Source organism: Mercurialis annua, linkage group LG8 (genome assembly GCF_937616625.2).
Source record: "Mercurialis annua linkage group LG8, ddMerAnnu1.2, whole genome shotgun sequence".
In the NCBI taxonomy this organism is placed as follows: Eukaryota; Viridiplantae; Streptophyta; class Magnoliopsida; order Malpighiales; family Euphorbiaceae; genus Mercurialis; species Mercurialis annua.
Window position 1 is genome coordinate 34,730,977 of NC_065577.1, and position 18,958 is coordinate 34,749,934.

The window sequence follows — 18,958 nt, forward strand, 5'->3', positions numbered from 1 at the left end:
TCTTCTTGGTGATTTCAAAGTCATTCTTTTATACAAATGGATGAAATTTTGTACATTGTTGTATATGTTCTTATTTTTCAGAAATTAGAATTCAATCAAATATACACATCTACCTATTCTTTGGTAATTCTTTGTTTTGAACTTCTATCATGATTAGTGGTGCAAACAAACCAAACCGCATCGAATCGAAAATCTAATAATGGTTGGTTTTTTGGTTAATACAGGTTTGCTCAGTTTGTATTAATTTAGAAATTTGATTTTCGGTTTCTTATTTGATTTGGCATTTTAAAAACCGATTTAATAAAAAAACCGAACAACAAAATAAAAAGTAAATTGTTTTAAAAAATTAATATAAATATATTTATTTATACTTTTTGCCTTTATTCTTTGATTCTACTAAATAAATAAGTCAATAAATATCTTATAATTGATAAAGTGGACTACTATTTACAGCCCCAAATTACTACCTACCGCCCCAAATTACTACCACCGCCCAACTTTTTACCAAAATACCCCTAAGCCATTTTCAGTTTTTTTTTTTAAAATTCAATTCTCTCAATTTAATTAAAAACCCAACGAATATCCGAGCGAATTTACAATAAAAATGTCAAAATCGACTAAAAATAGAAGACGGAACCTCCGGTAAATAATCGGTTTTTATTTATTTAATTTTTTAAATTTTTTTAATTTTTTTAATTTTTTTTAATGGGCCATCGCCAAATCGAGGCGATAGCCCATAGGGTCCATCGCCAAATCAAGACGATGACCCATTAAAAAAATTAAAAAAAAAATTAAAAAATTTAAAAAACGAAATTAAAAATCAATTAATTATTAGAGGTTCCCGTTCTATATTTTTAGGTGATTTTGATATTTTTATTATAAATTTGCTCGGTTATTTGTCGAGTTTTTAGTTGAGTTGAGAGGATTGAGTTCTTTTTTTTAGCTGAAAATGGCTAGGGATATTTTGGTAAAACGTTGGGCGGTAGGTAGTAATTTGGGGCGGCGAATAGTAATACCCTTGATAAAATTTACTATTAAAATTATATAGAAAATTATTGGACAACAATTTTTTAATATTTAATTTAATTTTAAAGTAATATGAAAAAGTTAATTTCGGTTTCTAACCGAACCAAACCAAAATGTTTTGGTTCGGTCTGATGTGGTATGAATCTAAAAATTTGACTCAATTCAATTCAGAATTTTAGCAAATTTTGATTGGTCGGTTTTGAACGACTTCAAACCACACTAAACTGAATCGGCCCATGCACATGGCTATTATGATTTGTTTGTTGATGCCATAAATGTTTTAGTCTTACATCCAGCGTTTTAAAAACCGAATCAGCGGTTGACCCGGTTGAACTGGTTCAATGGTCGGTTAAATCAGTTTAATAAATTTTAAAAAATAAAAGAAATTCTAGTTCATCAGTTTTTTTACCAGTTCAACCGATTTTTTTATCGGTTCAACCGATTTTATCGTTTTAATCTGGTCCAACCCGGCTCAACCAAAAGATTCAGTTTTTACCGTTGTAGATCGGACCACTGGCTGGTTTCCGGTTTAATCACTTCGACCAGCCAGTCCGATTATTAAGACACTGGTTACATTATTTGTTAATTATGAGATGCACTATTAAGACACTGCTTACATCATGTGTTCCAAGAAACTGCCTCACCCCTGTTACAAAAGCCTCAGGGGACGAGCAACAAAACAAGAATCAAAACAACTTCCTGGAACACAGTCACATGACAAAATAAACAAGAAACAGCAACTCTTAACTACTCTCTAAAGCCTGTTACAAAATCCTCAGACAAAGAAAGCAGAACAAGTAGACACCATAGACAACATTAAGACCAACAAAGCTGCTGCAGAAAATCATGTTACAAAAGCCTCAGGACTCTGCAGCAAAGAACCATAAAAGAAATAGCCACTCATAAACGTTGAGTTTCCCTCATCACTTCTTCAAGAGTACTACTAGTGCTGTACCTGCTGAATTTGTCCATTAAAATACTCCTGATTCTTTTGATCACCATGTCTGGACTAGTATTCTCCATCTTGAATATTTGCTTGTTTCTAGCATTCCAAATGAAGTAAATGACAGCAGCCAGGGCAACTCTCCTGAAGTTAGCAAGACTACTTTTCCCTTTGGCTTTTCTACAATGCCAACTAACCATTCTTCTCCAAGACCCCACATTGAGAGGAATTATGCAAATCCTCATAACTTTATTCCATACTTCTCTGGAAGAATTGCACTCAAAGAAGTAGTGATCAATATTCTCCTAACTGTTGTTGCACATCACACAAACATCATCAGGCGTGGTACCCCACCTTTTGAGTTTGTTCTTAGTTTTAAGTCTCCTCTTAATAGCTAACCACAAAATGAAACTGTGTCTAGGAATTGCATTCTTTCCCCAAACTATATTGCACCAGGCTAATCTGTCATTGTGATTTCTCAGAGCTCTCCAAGTTTTGTCAATTTAGAATTTGCCATTGTGCACCACAGTCCAATGCACCATGTCCTCCTGCCCATTTCTTACCTCAAAATTATCTTTAACATACTTACAAGTCTCCTCAGTAGCATCATCTATAGGGTCAGGGAGACTCCAATCCCCATTTTTCCAGAGATCAGCAATTGAGGTGTTTTTTTGGGATGTCTGCATCTCTCATCTTCACTCTGGGAAACTTATCAAGAGCAGTATACCCATGAATCCAAAGGTCAGTCCAGAATTTAGTTTTGACTCCATCACCCAGTCTGTAGTCAATCACTCTCTTGGTTTCACTTCTATTATTGAGGATGCCATTCCAGATCCATCTAGAGCTATCATTACTCTTGATCCCCCACAGACTATTGTTTTTAATCTTGTTACTTTTCACCCACTAAACCCAGAGAGAGTTAATGTTATTGAAGATATGCCAAATATGTTTGATCACAACTGCTTTGTTCCAGGAGCTAATGTCTTTAACCCCAAGACCTCCATCCTTTTTAAAATTACAAATCTCCCTCCAAGAGACCATAGCATTATATCTCCCTTCATCCTTCCCATACCACAAGTATCTAGCACATATCCTCTAGATTTCCTTAATTACACTTTTAAGTAAAATAAGGATCGATGCCCAAAAAATGTGCATGCTCATTAAAACAGAGTTGATAAGCTGAATTCTCCCAGCATAAGACAACAAATTACTAGTCCAGCTATTAATTCTATTAGTGATCTTACTTATAATGTCTTTGCAATCATTTTTAGACAGTCTAGTAGAAATCAGACGAATTCCTAGATACCTAAGAGGCAAAGATCCTTCTTGAAAACCCATATAATTCAAAATGATGCTCTTCTCACCATTCTCCATATTGCAGAAGAAAATCTGACTCTTATTGAGGTTAACTTGGAGAGCAGACGTGTTTTTCATAATTTCAAGCTTGCTCATAAGAAAAGACACATAAGCTTTATTCCAAAACAAAAAAGCAATAAATCATCAGCAAAGATCAGATGGTTTAATTTGAGCACTTTACAGCCATAATGGAATTTAAAATCAGAACTCACCATAGAAAACTCTCTTGAAAGATAATCCATACACATAACAAAAAGCAGGGGAGACATAGGGTCCCCTTGCCTAAGCCCTTTTTTTGAATAAGATTTATCCCCCTCAGAGCCATTCCAAGTGATAAAAAAACTAGGAGTTCTCACACAATCCATAATAAGAGAAAATGAATTTAGAAGGGAATTTGAGACCAATGAGCATCTCCTCAATGAAATCCCAAGAGATGGAATCATAAGCTTTTTTAAGGTCAATTTTTAAGAGACACCTAGGAGAGCCAGTATTCCTATGATAGTTCGTAACTAGCTCACGAGCCAGCATGATGTTGTGGGCAATAAACCTTCTAGGGATAAAGGTTGAATATTTACTAGACACAATGTTCATCAGAATGGGACTAAGTCTTTTAGTGATGACCTTAGTAACAATTTTATACAACACATTACAACAAGCTATAGGTCTAAAATCAGCAAGATTATCAACATTTAATAAAAGTTGCATTAGTTTGTTTGAGAATTTTACCAGTGGAAAAAGCCTCCTGGGTAGCTTTAGTGATGTCATTTTTTATAATGTCCCAAGTGTTTTTGTAAAAATAACTGTTGAACCCATCTGGCCCTGCTGCTTTGTCAGACCCTATTGAGAACACAACCTCTTTCACCTCAGTCTCAGTAACATTCTTCATCAGACTCTCCCCTTCCTCAACTGTAATGTTATTTCCTTGCTTGAAGGTGTCATAGTTGATATGCTTCCTCTGATCCTCAGAGTTATTAAAATAACTGAGAAAAGTATCTTGTCATTTCATCATGGATATTCTTTTCTGAGCTCAAGAGGTCTCCATTGTCTAGCCTCAGAACATGAATACTATTAATGGCTGTCCTTTGCTTCACAGAGTTGTGGAAGTATCTAGTGTTGGCATCTCCCAACTTCAGCCAGTCAATTTTAGACTTCTGCTTAAAGAAACTTTCTTCACAGTGGAGAAGGAATCTCATGTGAATAGTCATGGCCTTCTCCTCACTGATAAGGTACTGATTTAGAGGGTCAAACTGGAGATCTCTTTGCAGGATATCCAGTCTATCTCTCTGCTTCTTAACTCTTAGGGAAATATCAGAAAAATTGTTCTTATTCAACTCTCTGAGTCTGAATTTTATAGCTTGCAGCTTCCTTACAATCTGATACATGGTAAAATTAGTGTAATTTTTTTTGTCATTCTTCCTCAATTATCTCTCTGAAGCCAGGGTGATTAGTCCAAAGGTTAAAAAACCTGAAAGGCTTCTTTCTGTTACTAACAACATTCTGAAGATGCATCACTATGGGACTATGGTCAGAAATCCCACAAGGCAGAGCTTCAAAGAAGGAGTTCTGGAAAAGTGTCATTGAAGCTACCATTAGCACAAACTCTGTCTAATCTGCTCCAAATTCTACTATTATCAAGCTGGTTATTGTTCCAAGTATATTGGCAACCTATACTTCTACTCTCAGTTAACCCTACAGCAGACATAGTGTTCACCATTTCCTCAGCATGCTCATCATCTATTATACTGCAACCAATTCTATCCTCATACTTCATATTGGCATTAAAGTCCCCTTGAATGAACCAGGGCTCATCAATATTCCTGGAAAGCACCTTAAGCTTCTCCCAAATTCTAATCCTGTTGTTGATTTCTCTAGCTCCATAAATCAAGCTCCAAAGGGCACTACTACCATTAATATCAATTCTGCAGTGAATTATTTGATCCATAGTTTCAATAATTTGGATTTTCATCTTGTCTTCTCTATAGACAATCAAACATATTTTTGTTGAAGTAGATTTTTCAAATATTTTTTTTATGTCTAACTTGACACAATTTGCACTTTTTGAATACTCTCGCAGATATAAAATAGGCTTAATGATAAAAAAAAACTCAAACCTTTACGACTTATTGTAATTTAAACCAAATTTTTAAATTTTTACAATAATAGCCAAATTGCATTTTTTTTGTTGCAATAATAGCTAAATTGGTAGCCAAATTTATTGTTTTTAATTAAAATATTAGGCGAATATTATTTTTTTGATGTATAATAATATACTAAAAGTTACAAGAAATGGCAAAAAACTGAAAAAATTTCACATAAAAAATACAATTTGTGACTATTATTGCACTTAAAAGAAATAATTTGGCTATTATTGTAAAAATTAAAAAGTTTGGTTTAAATCCAATATATTGTAAAGGTTTGGGTTTTTTTTTTTTTGCCGTTAAGCTTATAAAATAATATGAAATGGCTCATAACGAAAAATCAGTAACAACTAAATCAAGATCAAGTCTTTGACACGTCCGCATCACATATATTTATTAAGTAATTTATGAATTTTTAAATAATAATTTCAAAATTTCTCTTTTCTTCTGTTAGAGAGCTCATAGACGCAATCTGCAAAAAAAATGTTTTTCTATCAAAATTAATTTTATTGGATATAGCTTTTAGGATAAGGTATTATAATATTAACTGAACATATCAAAATTGTGTGAACAATTTTTTATTGATTTAGCAAATCGCATTTGACTATTTCAACCAAAGGTTTGATTAATACTTCCCAATGTGTGTTCTGTTGTAAAAGATGTAAGATTGATATGGTGAAAAATTTAGAAAATATTTACATATTTTGACCGATATTGGAATTTAGAAGTCAATAGAATGTTTTATTCCTATTGGTTGCACTTTGCAATATGAAGTTTTTTCTTGAGTTATATGGTACATCTAGATGATCTAATGCCCCAATAAGAACTAATTTTTTGCATATATTTTTAGAAATATGGATATATCCTATATAAATTACATCATCGAAATAATGTTAGTAATCTAATTCATTGATATATTCTAATTATTTATTTAACAATTTTTTTTGTAATTTAACAAATGAAGTGATCGGATGGCTAAATCATTAACTTAAATCGCTGACAATTATACTTATATGAAAAGCAGAAAAATTACTACACAATTCTTAGAAACTTGACATAGAACGACCTGTTTGAGGTAGAGAATGGACAATATAGTTTGCAGATCGTCTTACAAACAAAAACGACGAATTATACAATTGCTAACACGAAAAGATACAACCATACTGACAAGAGGATCAATGCCTGTTTTAGCGGCGGCCTTAGGTCTGCAATGACCCCGAGCAAGTCCGCCTCAATAGAGACGTTAGAAGCTCCCTTCGACCAGCTTAGGGCTTCCTGAATTGACATTAATTAAGCATTTCAAGGGGGATATGAGGCCATGGATAGCTGCAATTCTAGCTTTCACGATTTTACCTTGATCTTCCGGACCATGCAAGCCACTCCGGTATCATGCTTCTTGGAAAGAAAACTGTTTCGTGAACATTCGCTTTCATGAATTTAACATTTTAATTTAGGCTTAATATCTCAAAAAATCCCGACCTTTTAATCCCTTTTCAACTCTACCATGACATTGAAAATTGGTCAATTTACTCTATTTTGTATTTTCTCGTTTCAATTGTACCTTAATTTTTTATTTTTTCACAATTTTTTTATTTATATGATAAAACCATTTAATTAACTCAGTTTAAAGATAAAATTAAATTTATTTCTATTTAAAAAAGTACAAATAAATCTTTTATTTTTAAAAACTAAGTAAAACCCATAATCAAATTAAAACTAATTTAAATTTTTAATTAATTTAACTAAGGGGCCGTTTGGTTCAAGGTTGGAAATGGGAATCGGAATGGGAATCGGAATGAGAAGGAATATGAATGATTGTTTTCATTTTTTGTTTGTTTCAAAATTAGTGTAGGAATGGGAATGGATAAAATTTAATAAAAAAAATTATTTATTATTTATTAAAAATATTTTTTTTATATAAAAAAATAAAATTATTTTAAAAATAAAAAAAACTAAATAAATTTAAAAAAATTTAAAAAATTTAAAAATAAAATTCGAAAAAATTAAAAAAATTAAAAAATTATTTTAAAATAAAAAATTATTTTTAAAAAATGTTAAAAAATAATTTTAAAAAAATATTTAAAAAGTTTTTTTTATTATTTTAAGTATATTTTTTAAAATAAATATTTAAAATAGTTTTTTTAATAATTATATATTTATTATTTATTATTAAAATATTTTATAAAATTTTGATTCCCATTCCCAAAAGTCCATTCCCATGGGGTAAGGGGGGAATAGATGATCCCATTGAGGGGGTAATCACATTTCCATTCCCTAGTACAATTTGATAAACAAACACAAACAATGAGAATCATTCTCATATCCATTCTCATTCCCCTCTTTTTATGGCGAACCAAACGGCCCCTAAATCTAAATAAATTTTCAACATATACAATTAATATATGTTAGACAAGGAGAACGTCTTTTAATTTTTTCCAAACAAAAAAAATATCAATTTAATATTTCAGGGTATAATTGAAACACAAATATGCGAAACAGGGTAAAATTGACTAGTTTTCAACTGTAGGGTAAGATTGAGAAGGGGCTAAAATGTCGGGTTTTTTTGAGACATTAGGCCTTTAATTATTACTCAACTTAGTGCATATTCTAATAAACAGTGATTGATACAGACTCTTTTTTCAGGAGGGTTTAAATTAAATATATATATAATGTATAAAGAGAATATATAAATTAATACTTTTTTATTTATAAAAAATTAATAAATCAATATCAATATATCATGATATTGTATTTATTATGATGCTATATTATAATCAATTATAATATTCATTAAACAAAAATTTAATAAATTTATATTTTCGAACCATATTTATCTTTTGAAGAAATTTATATTAACACAGTGACACATACCTTTTAACAAAAAATCTTTACATACATTATCAATTAAATCGTATGAATTGCTTGTTAAATTTAGATATCTTTATAATATGTTATTGTTTGTTAAATTTAGATATCTTTATAATATGTTATTGTGAAACAATTTCAATTGGAACATAATTAATATGATTGTTTTATACATATATGTAAAATTTATAAAATATAAAATTAATTTTTTGAGTACTGTAACCTTATTTAAAAAATTATAGAAAATAAATTCATATTTGCTAATGGTTTTTTTAGGAATATAAAGTTCTGAATTAGAATATTTTCTTTTATTATGAAAAATAACTAGATAAAAATTTATTTAAAATTGAAATAGTTCCTTTTGTATGTAATTGAGAAACTTATATAGACAAACCTATCTATCTAACCAATTACTGGATATTTATTTTTTCTTTGGCTAATCATTAGAATAGCTCTCCAGCTCTCCATATATATACATATTTCTTCTTTAAATTTCAGAGGGGTCTAGTGACCTCCTTGTCTCTCAAGTGTGTCCGTCACTAACTGAGTCATAAAAAATTTAGTAGACTAGAAACCCTTTTTTAATTTATCGACTGTCTGAATTGTAGATACTGGAGTCATAAAAGACTGGGTAGAACGTTTTCTAATTCGTCAGCTGTCTAGATCGCCGATGTTAAAGTTATGGAAGACTTGGTATAACATTTTGCGGATTCATCAACTATTTGAATTGCCGATGTTAAAGTCATGGAAGACTTGATAGAATCTTTTTCTAATCCTTCGGCTGCTTGGATCGCTGATACTATAGTCGTGGGAGACTTGGTAGAACCATTTTCTGGTTCCTCGGGTTGGTGGCTTGACATTCTGGATATCGGCTGTGTACCCAATGGAGCAGTTAATAGAATTGTTGCAAAACGATTCAGTGCATGATGCATGTATGCGGCTGCATACATAAGGGGTTAGTATATAATGTATAGCTTTATTTTAGGTCCAATCATCCAAAAGTATCACACTTTTTTTCGTTTATGACCTCATTTTTTAAAATTTTTAATTTAGCCTATTTTTTAATTTTTAATTGTAGTCAGTTGTTTAAATTGGAGTGAAAAAGAAATTCAAATAAATTTCTCATATTTCTTTATTTTTAAAATTCGTTATAATGAAAAATGTAAATTGAAACAATATGAAATAAGATAAATAATTTATTTGAGTTTTTTGCTGATTCCAATTTGGACAGATAGCTACAATTAAAAGTGAAAATTGAAAAATTAGCCAAAATTAAAGATCTTGAAAGTGAAGGCTATAAACAAAAAAAATCGAAAGGACGGGATATTTTGGGTGATTAAATTTTTATTTTATCAATTTTTAAAAAGAAACGTTTAAGAATTTCCTAGTATGGAATAAGCTACAAATTTCCCACTGAGTTCTCAAAGTCAAAACCCTAATCTCTCATATCTCAAAAGGAAAACGAAACACTTTTCACATACACAATTGTATAACAATGTCAAAACCAATATCAATGGACATTCTGTTCAGCATATTCACTTTTTTACCCGTCAAATCTCTCCTGCGCTTCAGGTGTTTGTCCAAATCATTCTTTTTTTTAATCGACAGCCCGGAATTCATCAACTCCCATCTGAATCTCCCCTCTCAAACCGATCAGAATCGCAAACTCGTTCTCGGCGATTGCCACCTCGAGGGCTACATCTACATCATAGACATAGATAATTCACCAATTACCAGTCCCGTCAAAATCGAACGCAGGTTCAAGCCTTCAGTAAAAACTCCTGACAATTTCATTCCTGTAAATCCTGACGGCGTGTTCGGATCTTGTAATGGTGTCGTTGCCATGTATAACAAAGAAGGAATCACTCTGTTGAATCCCTCGACTAACAGGTTCAAATCTTTTCCTCTCTGGATCGTCGATATCCTGTATAATGGATTCGGGTATGATTCAGTTTCTGATGATTATAAGGTGGTCATGGTCACTAAACTATTTTCTGAAGATTTTTTAAGAGTTATGATATATAGTGTGAAAAATAATTCGTTAAGAAGGATTCAGGATCTTCACAGTCCTGAACCTAATTCGTATCGCGACTATTACGAGTATTCTGGTGTTCTTGTTGGTTCCTTCTTGCATTGGGTGGCAAGACCTCGTTACGACGAATCTAGTAATGACGGATCTTTATATTATAATTTCATTCTTGCGTTTGATCTTCGCGATGAAAAGTTTCATGAGGTCCCATTGCCCTTGCCGCTTCCACGGGATACAAGAGATGGAGATGATAAAGTGTTGAATATGGTATCAAAAATCGGAGGATGCCTTAGTATGAGCTATTGTTTTCGGGGTTATGTGGAAATTTGGATTATGAAGGAATATGGAATTCAAGATTCTTGGACTAAATTGCTTTCTTTACATAGTCGTCAAAATCTTAATTTTAATTCTGGATTGAAACCTTTATGCTACTCAAAAGAAGGTGATAAAGTTTTGTTGGACTATGATAAAGGAAAAGAGCTCATTTTGTATGATCTAAAGAATCAAACTTTCAATAGAATCAACATTTTTAAATCCTCCAAATACAATAAAATGAAGTATGGTGTGTTTAAGTCTGGAGTCGTATGCGCAACGACCTTAGAATTTCCTAATGTTAATGGCGGATCGAACAATAGTTGCAAGAATTTGCCAAGAAGGAAGAAAAATAGCAAGAAATTTTGATTCAAGCTATAAGCTTTTCTGGTTTCAAGCTATCTTCAACATTTGCATATTAGGTGAGAGTCATTTGCTTTTTTTTTTTAATTTCTAGCTATCTAGTTTTTTTTATAGGTTTAATTAGTATTTCTATGATTTTTTTGAGCTGTTTCATAAGCTGGTTTTTATGAAAAATCTCTTATTTAAATTTTAAATAATTGTTTATTGTTTAATTAGATAAGTACGTATCACTATATCAATGTAATATTTGCTAATTTAGTCCATAATTATGTATATTTTCTCCGTGTTTTTGGTAAGTGAATCTTTCATAATAACTCAAAATATTTTGTTCAATTGTTTGGACTTTGGAGAATTTTCTTTCTAATTATGTTATTTGAAGTATTTTTTTAAAAATAAATAGAATAAAAAGAAAGAAGTACATTCAAATTGGAAAAAAGATAATTTGGTTAAAATAATATTTTTTGCTTTGGCCTTAGTAATTTATGCTATGAAAATAGCGCCACCCTTGTATCAATGTCTTGTAATGCATATATTTTTCTCTTTTAAGGTTAACGTTATTTGTAGAATTTAAAGAAATAATTACTATCACTAAGATGAATATCAATGTTAATTAATAGTAATTTTTTTTATTTTAACCATTTTTGATGTTGTGAGAATCAGTCACAGAACATGAAGTAGAAACTGCGGTATCAACATATGGTGACCATGTTTACAGTTACGGAATTTTGTTGTTGGATATGTTTACGGGGAAGAGGCCGACCGATGAGACATTCGAAGCGGGTCGGAATATTCACAAATTCGCAATGTAAGCTTTTACAAATGAGAGACTAAGGTTAAAGATTCAGTTCTCCTTTAGGAAATAGTTCTATCAGAGGTGAGCTTAAATTTCTCTTATGGTAAAGTTAGAAGAAGCAAAATCAGTGAAGGAACTTTGATAGAATGCTTGATGTCCACGAGTGGCATTTGAATTGCTTATAGAGAAAAATTCTAAGTTATATGTATTTTAATAAGACTAGTTTCGCATTACGTGCTATGCAGTGGCTCGTAACGTAACTCGTCAATAAACTATTAATAAATTTGTTATAATTATATCAATTTTTTATTTATAATTAATATTAAATTAGTTAAAAAATTTCGTAAAAATAATATAATATATTCGGTTATTAAATTTTTTTCATACTGAATTTATTTTTCTTTTGGTTTTATAATAACCATAATTAAATAATTAACTTAATTTTATTAATAATATCTTTAAAAATAATAAGATAGAAATTTAAATAATATTATATTGACCAAATACAGTATTTTAATTTTATAAAGATAGGTATTCCTACTAATTTGGAGACAATTTAGTTATTTTTTACATACTAAAAACTAAATTGGAGATAATTTAGCTACCTATTCTAATTAGGATTTTAATTATAATATTGATTAATTAAATAACTAATTAGCTAATGACTATAAAACCTTTATTTAGTAATAAACTGAAAAGGATTGTTTAGTAAATTTGCATGTCCCCCCCATCCGTGCTTTTATATATAGTATAGATAGATATAACTTAAATTTTTTGTTTTGCTAATAGTCTGAAAAAACCTCCACCTTTTAACTCCTTTCCGTTTGCACCCTCACGTTATAAAATCGCTGATAATATCCAAATCCACACTTTTCGCTTTTAATTCCACCCTAAAATATTAAATCGGCCTCTTTTCCATTTAGGATAAATCCAATCAATATCTTATATTTTAATATGTACTTAAAATAATCCTTCATGTTATAATTACTTCATGTTCTAATATGGAATAAATGTCAATTTTTGATACGAATGCAAAGTACACTAACACAAAAATTAGTCATCAATATATTATTTATTTTTTAGAAAATTTATTAAAGATTAAAAATAAAAAAGTACATAAATGAACTAATTTTAACTAACCTAACTATTTTTTTTAATTCTCATATTTGTCCAAACAGCCTATCTTTGTGGGATGGAGGGAGTAGTTTTATTTGCATTTTCCAGGTTTTTTTAGCTTTAAATACGTTTTGTTACTTTAATCATCAAAAATGTTTTTTAATTTATAATTATACTTTAACATTAATTTTTATTTTTTTAATATTGGAAGTTAAATTTTGAAATTATGAAAAAATGAGTTTTGCTAATTACAGAGTTAATTTAATAATTCAACTAAAAATTGGAACACATAAATTGATCGGAAATTTTTTATTAAAATTGTAACGAATTGTAATTAATTTGTTTAGATAAAATTATAAAAATCCGTAAAAATTTATTTACTTTACTATTTACTATTAGGCCTTTTTTTTGAATTTATCGGATCTCATTAAATTGAATATGAAATAGTTACATTAGTAAGAAATTCGGAATAATTTGAAAACTAAACCCGATTACCTGACATGGAATAGACAACAAGCTGCTTGATTTGCAGATCTTACTTACAAGAATAAAAACAAATTACTAACTATTTTTGCGAATTAAGTGCAATCTTCAATCACTTTTCGTTCAACCTTCTCCAATCACCCGCAAACTCACAGCATCCGATTCAATCAACACTTGATAACTTCTTTTAAAAAAAGGCAGCAAACCTTTCACAGAGAAAGCACAACTAACTTTTCATAAAGAAATGACAAAATAAAACATTCATAAAAAAGACAAACTGTAAAAAATAAATGGAATCTATTATATAAATAGAGTATATTTATAAAATATTACTTATTTAAGTAGATTAAAAAAATAGAGTCTATTTTATACAAATTTTAGAATTTGTAAAAGTTCGAAATCCATTTTTTCTTCTTTATAATCCCTAAATAAAACAAGTATAGCTCATAGACGAATTCATGTTGTTATTGAAAGATCTTCAATTTATCTTCGCTTCTTGATAATTGAGTTGCGTTTCGTTATAAATTTTAATCCATCAAAAAAATGAAAAAGAATTTGACTATTTATTATATTGTATGAAATTAAAATAACATAAATAAAGAGGTGGTATAGAGAGAAAAAAAGAGAGTTTTTCATTTTTTATTTTGAAATACAGAGACTTCATTTTACTATTAGGCCTTTTAAATAAGAAAAGTTTAACAATTTCCTAGTATAGACTTGGCTAAAAAATTCCTTATCACTCCGCTAGGCTACATATTTCCTTCCCTTAAACCCTAATCTCATATCTCTCAAGAAAACGGAACGCCTATCCCACTACTACTTCTTCAACCCATTGATCTCATAAAACAAGAATGTCAAAATCAATATCATTCGACATTCTGTTCAGCATATTCACTCTTTTACCCGTCAAATCTCTCCTGCGCTTCAGGTGTTTGTCCAAATCATTCCGTTCCTTAATCGACAGCCCGGAATTCATCAACTCCCATCTGAATCTCCCTTCTCAAACCAATCAGAATCGCAAACTCGTTCTCGGCGATTGGGACCTCGAGGGCTGCATCTACATCATAGACATAGATAATTCACCAATTACCAGTTTGTTGAAGATCGAACACAAGCTCAAGCCTTTAGTGGAAACTCCTGATAATTTCATTCCTGTAAATCCTGACAGCGTGTTCGGATCTTGTAATGGTGTGGTTTCTTTGTATAACAAAGAAGGAATCACTCTGTGGAATCCGTCGACTAACAAGTTCAAATCTTTTCCCCTTCGGATTACTAAAGAGTTCACTCTATTTAATGGATTCGGGTATGATCCAATTTCTGATGATTATAAGGCTATTATGGTCACTAAACAGTTTTCTGAAGATTTTTTAAGAGTTCTGATATATAGTGTCAAAAATAATTCCTTGAGAAGGATTCAGGATCCTAATACGTATCATAACTATTACGAGCATTCTGGTGTTCTTGTAGGTTCCGTCTTGCATTGGGTAGCAAGACCTAGTTATGACAGATCTTTATTTTGTAATTTCATTCTTGCATTTGATCTTCGTGATGAAACGTTTCGTGAGGTCCCATTGCCATTCCACTGCCGTGGGATACAATAGATGGAGACATGAAAGTGTTGAATATGGTATCAGAACTCGGAGGATGCCTTAGTATGAGCTATTGTTTTTCGGATTTTGTTGAAATTTGGATTATGAAGGAATACGGAATTGAGGTTTCTTGGACTAAATTGCTTTCTATACATAATCATCAATATCTTAATTTTGATTCCGGATTGAAACCTTTATGCTACTCAAAAGAAGGTGATGAAGTTTTTTTGTTAGACTATGCTCAAGGGAAAGAGCTCATTTTGTATGATCTAAAGAATCAAACTTTCAACAGAATCGACATTTTCGAATCCTTCAAATTTATTAAACACAATTATGGTGTGTTTAAGTCGGGAGTCGTATGTGCAACGACCTTAGGATTTCCTAATATTAATGGCGGATCGAGTAATAGTTGCAAGAAATTACCATGAAGGAAGAAGAATGGCAACAAATTAGTCTTGATTTAAGCTATAAGCTTACTGGGTGAGTAATATTCGGTTAGTTTCTATTTTAATTTTCAACAAGATACCACTTCTTGAATTTGATTTTTTTAGCCATTGGTTCAATCAAGTACTAATGTAAAATAATGTTCTCTTAGTTTCTGTTTCTATTTAAGTAGCAAATGACGTTGTTACGTCATTAAATTTGATAGCACAGATTCACTAATTACCTGCATGTTATGTTGGAACTGATATTTAGTTCTTTGAGAAAAAAATGATATTAGAGAACAGAAGCAAAATTGGTTTCATGAGTACACTGATTTTTAATTTTTGCAATTTGGTTATTCCCTCTATCCAATAGAGTTGTCAACATGGACCGGTTTAAAAAATACAATTATTGTTATGAATTTTATAATTTTTTCTCTATTTTTCTTAGCATACCCTTATTTAATATAGGTCCACTTTCAGTTTACTTGTAGATAGCAATGAATACTTTTTTATTAGTGAAATTTAAATAGAGGTAATATAGAAAATTAAATTTAAAAATCGTTTCTTTTTAGAAGTAGAAAAAAGTTTTGGGGTAAATTTTTTTTATCAAAATGGACAACTCTATTGAGACTAGGGAAGGAATAAATTTAAATTTGTTTTTTTTTTGCTGACCAATTTTAGTTTGATTTCAGAAAGATATTCCATACATACACTAGATAGATATCATTCATGAAATACGTTTTACTTTCAAAATGTCTTGATGATGAAATGCTAGACACGCGAGACGCAAAATCTCGTGCTAAAGACTGTGGAGGTTCGTGTCCTCCTCAAAGTATAATATTGAGAATGCTTATTGAATGAGCAATTCAATAGAGGACCTTGGATCAAATCGTTATATCAATATCGATTCGATTTGAGATCTTTTAATGAATTGGCAACGTATAACAAAATTTAATGATCATCTCTTTCTCATGAATGAGGAGTCCAATTTGAAAGCATCCACCCTGTAATCACCCCTGAGTATATACTTTAACATAAATTACACAAGTAGTTAATCAAAATTTATGGTAAAATGCCCTCCCGTAGCCCAATAGATAGTACATTACATAGTCTGTTTTGGGTATTGTCATTATTTTCCTATAATTCGGAGGCTACAGAAGTTGTACCCTTCAAAATATACAACTAAACATATGAGATGGCACGCGAACACGAGATGGATGATATTAAGATGTATCATTTGTGTGACTCGCCAGCTTGGAAACACTTTAGTGGGTTATATGAAGATTTCGCAACTGAATTTCCAAAATATCAGATTGTGCTTATGTATTGATGGGTTCCAACCATTTAATAGATATAAGGAACAATATTCTTCATGGCCAGTAATTGTGGCGCTGTATAATCTGCCTCCTGGAAAATGTCATGAAAGATGAATTTATGTTTTTGACGACAATTCATCCCGAATCCTGAAATCCAAAAGCCCATATGGATATTTTCCTCCAGTTGTTTGATAGCAGAGTTGGACCAATTGTGAGAATTTGGAACCCGGACCTATGACATTCATAAGCGGCATACTTTTCAAATGATAGCGGTATTTATGTGGACAACTAACGAGTTTTCGACTTATACATTATCTTCTGGCTAGAGCATACCAGGAAAACAGGTCTGTCCATATTGTATTGAACAAACTGATGCATTCACTCTCACCAAGTGTGGTAAACACTCGTAGTTTGACTGCCGCAAAAAGTTCTTGCCTTCGAGACATTCCTTTCGTAGTACTTCTTCCGTCCCAATAGAATTGTCCGCATTCATATTATCACATAGTTTAAGAAAACACAATAATTACTATAAATTTCTACAATTTTTTTCTAATTTCCCTATATACCCTTAATCAATGTAGTCACAAAAATCTCATTTATTTATAGATAGCAATAAATCTCATTTACTCGTGGTCTTCTTCTTTCTTGCTTTTTACTATCACATCGTCTACGTATACTTCCATCATATTCCCGATTTGCTCTTTGAACATGATCTCCATCAACCGTTGGTAGGTGGCTATGCATTTTCAATTCGAACATCATTTTATAGCAGAATGTACCTTCATCTGTTATTCAATTAATTGAATTTTGACACACAAATATTTTTAATTTTTAAGCGTATTATAAAATGCCAATTTATTCCTTCTGAATTTTTCAAAATAGCAAATCAACTCGTCAACTGACAATATTTTCATTTATATAATTATTTGATTTTCACCATTCTCTTTTGTTTATTGTGTTAAAAAAATAGCTATCTATAATATCACATTATGAATAAAGAATATGAAGAGTTTTACAGTTTAATTGATTCATTTTTTATTTATTTTAACTACTTATCCGGTTCAAACAAATATCACAATAACTTTTACTTTTAAAGAAGAATCGAACTAGTTGAACCAGATGATCCAGTTTAATTCTTAAAATACCGCAATACATTATTAAACTAATGTAAAAGAAATATTAAAAAATTATTCAACTTTTATATGAATAGAGTTTAAACCTAATAAAATTTTAATTGAAAACTTCTTCCATTAACATTAGGGGTGAGCACGTCCGGGGATTGACAAATCTCCGGAACCAAACTAAAAATCGGGAATGTCATAAATTGGATCTCCGGATCCGTGCCAATAATCGATTCGGTTCGGAGATTTTATTTTTCGGTAATGTTTAGTAATTCAAAGTTAATAGGAATATAATAATCAAATTAAAAATAGAATAATATATATATATATATATATATATATATAAGTTTTTTTGGTTATTCGTATAAGTTCGTTACTTCGGTTCGGTACGATTCGGTTCGGTTCTCGGTACGGTTATTTATAAAATATCTAGAACCGTACCAATAAAATTTTCGATACGGTTCGGTTCGGAGAAAATCAATGGTTAACGGATATTTTCGGTCCTAGATATTTTTGGTCCGGTTTTCAGTTCGATTTTAAAGATCCAGGATCCGTGAACACTCCTAATTAATATGAGAAAGGTTCACTAGAAACAAGATTTAGATAAAAATTTCCATTTTAATTTTATCATCAAAAATCTTATTTTCATTCATTCTCCAACATACTTTACTTTGTGGTAGCTTCAATATTTTTTTGGTGAATACTTTTTTTTTGAAAAGTCGCTTTAGATTGGTGAAAGACGAACGGAAAAAACGAACGAAAAAGTAATCAGAGGAGATAAACTGAAAATCAAATGAAAAAGAAAAAAAAAAGAAGAAGAAAAGAAGAGAGAAGAGAGAAAAAAAAGATGGCTATGTAAAAATTTAACCTAAAATGAGATAAAGCTTCTTTATAAGGTAGGTATTTTGGTAAATAAGTTGGCGAATTAGGTAGCTTTAGATAAGAGGAAAAGATGGGTTAAAATGGTGTAAATACTTGGCTAAAGACAGATATTTAGAAAGTAAGTCCAACTTTTTACGCACGCTGTCTAAACTTTATTTTCTCTCAATGAGACCTCAATTTTAATTCAAAACTAAACTTTAT

General features: G+C 30.7%; 3 protein-coding genes across 3 annotated transcripts; 2 read left to right on the forward strand and 1 right to left on the reverse strand.

Annotated features, from left to right (window-relative positions):
- Positions 1-3,667: 3,667 nt before the first annotated feature.
- On the reverse strand, positions 3,668-4,707 carry LOC126661972 (uncharacterized). Its single transcript, XM_050355856.1, has 3 exons — positions 4,376-4,707; positions 4,135-4,305; positions 3,668-3,989 (listed from the first exon to the last, which is right to left on the reverse strand). The coding sequence occupies exons 1-3, from the start codon at positions 4,705-4,707 to the stop codon at positions 3,668-3,670; spliced, it is 825 nt and encodes a 274-aa protein (XP_050211813.1).
- A 5,116-nt stretch (positions 4,708-9,823) lies between these two features.
- On the forward strand, positions 9,824-11,038 carry LOC126661973 (F-box protein CPR1-like). The gene has a single exon (XM_050355857.1). The coding sequence runs from the start codon at positions 9,824-9,826 to the stop codon at positions 11,036-11,038; it is 1,215 nt and encodes a 404-aa protein (XP_050211814.1).
- A 3,237-nt stretch (positions 11,039-14,275) lies between these two features.
- Positions 14,276-15,025, forward strand: LOC126661974 (F-box protein CPR1-like). The gene has a single exon (XM_050355858.1). The coding sequence runs from the start codon at positions 14,276-14,278 to the stop codon at positions 15,023-15,025; it is 750 nt and encodes a 249-aa protein (XP_050211815.1).
- Positions 15,026-18,958: the final 3,933 nt, after the last annotated feature.

What these genes read in the sequence shown, in the direction of transcription:
- LOC126661972 (XM_050355856.1), bottom strand. Translation starts at nt 4,707, where the DNA reads ATGTATCAGATTGTAAGGAAGCTGCAAGCTATAAAATTCAGACTCAGA. An exon ending in AATAGTATTCATGTTCTGAG is followed by an intron (nt 4,306 to 4,375) that starts GCTAGACAATGG and finishes TACTTTTCTCAG; the next exon opens with TTATTTTAATAACTCTGAGG. An exon ending in AAAGCAGCAGGGCCAGATGG is followed by an intron (nt 3,990 to 4,134) that starts GTTCAACAGTTA and finishes TGCTGATTTTAG; the next exon opens with ACCTATAGCTTGTTGTAATG.
- LOC126661973 (XM_050355857.1), top strand. Translation starts at nt 9,824, where the DNA reads ATGTCAAAACCAATATCAATGGACATTCTGTTCAGCATATTCACTTTT.
- LOC126661974 (XM_050355858.1), top strand. Translation starts at nt 14,276, where the DNA reads ATGTCAAAATCAATATCATTCGACATTCTGTTCAGCATATTCACTCTT.